Genomic DNA, 1,837 nt, shown 5'->3' on the forward strand with positions numbered 1-1,837 from the left:
AGTAGTAAGTGAGCTACTTTCGTTCTCTTCATCAATGCCAATTCAGCTGACTCGGGTCTCGAGTCCGGGCTTTTTACAGGCATTATCAATCAACCCCAGAATAATGGGCCTCTTTTTCAGTCCCGAGGATAACAAGTCCTCCAAGTGGAGAAAAGAGAAAAGAGAGGACAGGTAATGTGTCTCTCTGTACAATCCTTATATACAATCCAGGTTCTTCCGAAACTTTTTTTTATTCCTATTATGAACGCGTGGAGCCACTCACAACAATTTGAGTCCAGCATATGGCAAGATGATTCAATGCGACAACTCATTTGTCATCCCACCACAAAAAGAGCTAGTTACGAGTACTTCATACAGATGCTTCTTTTCAAGCTCGATATGGCTTTGGAAAGAAACTTGGGCTTTCTTGGGCTCAACAGAGCCTTGACCAGCCATAAAAATCATCCAGTTGCTGCCTCGAAAAGCCGATCCAACTGGAGGCACTAATTCGAAACTTTGGGCTCTGGGACCCTGGGACCCGGGACTTGAAGCGCGTCTAATAAAGATGAAAGCCAAAGTTATCGGACCGCGCTCCCTAGAGAGAAGAATCCAGTCGGCCAGCCAGGCCGTTTTATTGGCAAACCATAATTCCCAAAGCCCTCTAAGCAAATTCAAAGCTATTCTGGCCCTGTGTTTTTCCTTCGCTTTATTTTAGTATCCACCACTGCACCTTTGGAACCTTAAATAAGGCCAAGAATAGGACTGAGATCCTACTCGCACTCACCAAACACATTCACCATGGACCATGGCACAATCCGCAGTAGTTCCACTGGCCAACTGCTGCATTCACTATCATGCGTACAAAACTTTGCCAAGAATTCCGAGCACGCAAGTCGCACTTGTTTCGGTTGCTGTTTGCTCAAATAATTAAGAGCTCTGCGAAAAACCGACTAGCTTCCGAAAATACTCGAAAATACGTTTTTGTGTGGAACATCATCCCTTGGAAGACTGCTCACCTCTGTAGTCGATCCACCTCTCTTCGCCTTTGGAAATGCTCAATTGGCTGGTATCTTCCCCGCCACTAAGCACACTCTTCCGACTGGGTGCCTTCGAGGAACGACGGGTTTTAGAGCCCGCTCCGGGGGGCGGGGTTTCTGGCGCTTTCTGAGGTATACCATCCGGACGGCCAGTCTTGATGCCTTTGATTTGAGCAAGTCTGCGACATACGTACAGTAAACAGAGGATTGGTTGGTTTTAGGTCAGTCATTCAGTCTTTGAAATGTTAAAACACTGCTACCCTAATTGGTTTCTTTGGATTTCAACGAACTGTTTGGGTCTTTTTTTATGTCTGACTTTGGCCTCTTTTTATCCTCTCTCGATGAATGCTTTTACAAGTAATCCCTATCTCGCAGTTAAGGGATATTTTCAGATTTGGTTGCTTTGACAATGGGCTTCTTTTGATCCGTCATGTAACATAGATAACGACTCAAGTTCAATTGACTGGGACTGCACAGTAATTTACGATTGATCACATTTTATTTGGATCCATTTAAAAAACAAATAACAAAAGGAAATGCAGCTGCAGTTAAGAAGTTGACCTTTCTTTTCAATGACGTACGATCTCCAGAGGAAAAACAGACTACTTCAAAGATCTGGAAATGAAGCTTCGTTTCCGGGCGATGAAACCCAACATCAAAGTAAGTTCTTTGAAGAATGCTAAGGAGGACATCACATTTACTAGATCTAAAGTGCTCATTAAGGCACGTTTTCGTTTAGTTGGTCAAAGTGATATGAATTTGGCAAATGCTAAAAAAGGTTCAACAAAATTATTTTGTTGGTGCAGTGGTATGATGAAATT

At 43.3% G+C, this 1,837-nt stretch overlaps 1 protein-coding gene across 1 annotated transcript in view; it reads right to left on the reverse strand.

Annotated features, from left to right (window-relative positions):
• Nucleotides 1-995: 995 nt before the first annotated feature.
• LOC131878752 (caltractin-like) overlaps nt 996-1,837 on the reverse strand; it is a gene marked incomplete at both ends in the record, with an annotated part of 4,050 nt that continues 3,208 nt past the window's right edge. The window contains 1 exon segment of the mRNA XM_059224864.1: nt 996-1,195. Coding sequence (XP_059080847.1) covers nt 996-1,195 — 200 coding nt within the window.

The sequence above is a fragment of the Tigriopus californicus genome, chromosome 4 (assembly GCF_007210705.1).
Source record: "Tigriopus californicus strain San Diego chromosome 4, Tcal_SD_v2.1, whole genome shotgun sequence".
In the NCBI taxonomy this organism is placed as follows: Eukaryota; Metazoa; Arthropoda; class Copepoda; order Harpacticoida; family Harpacticidae; genus Tigriopus; species Tigriopus californicus.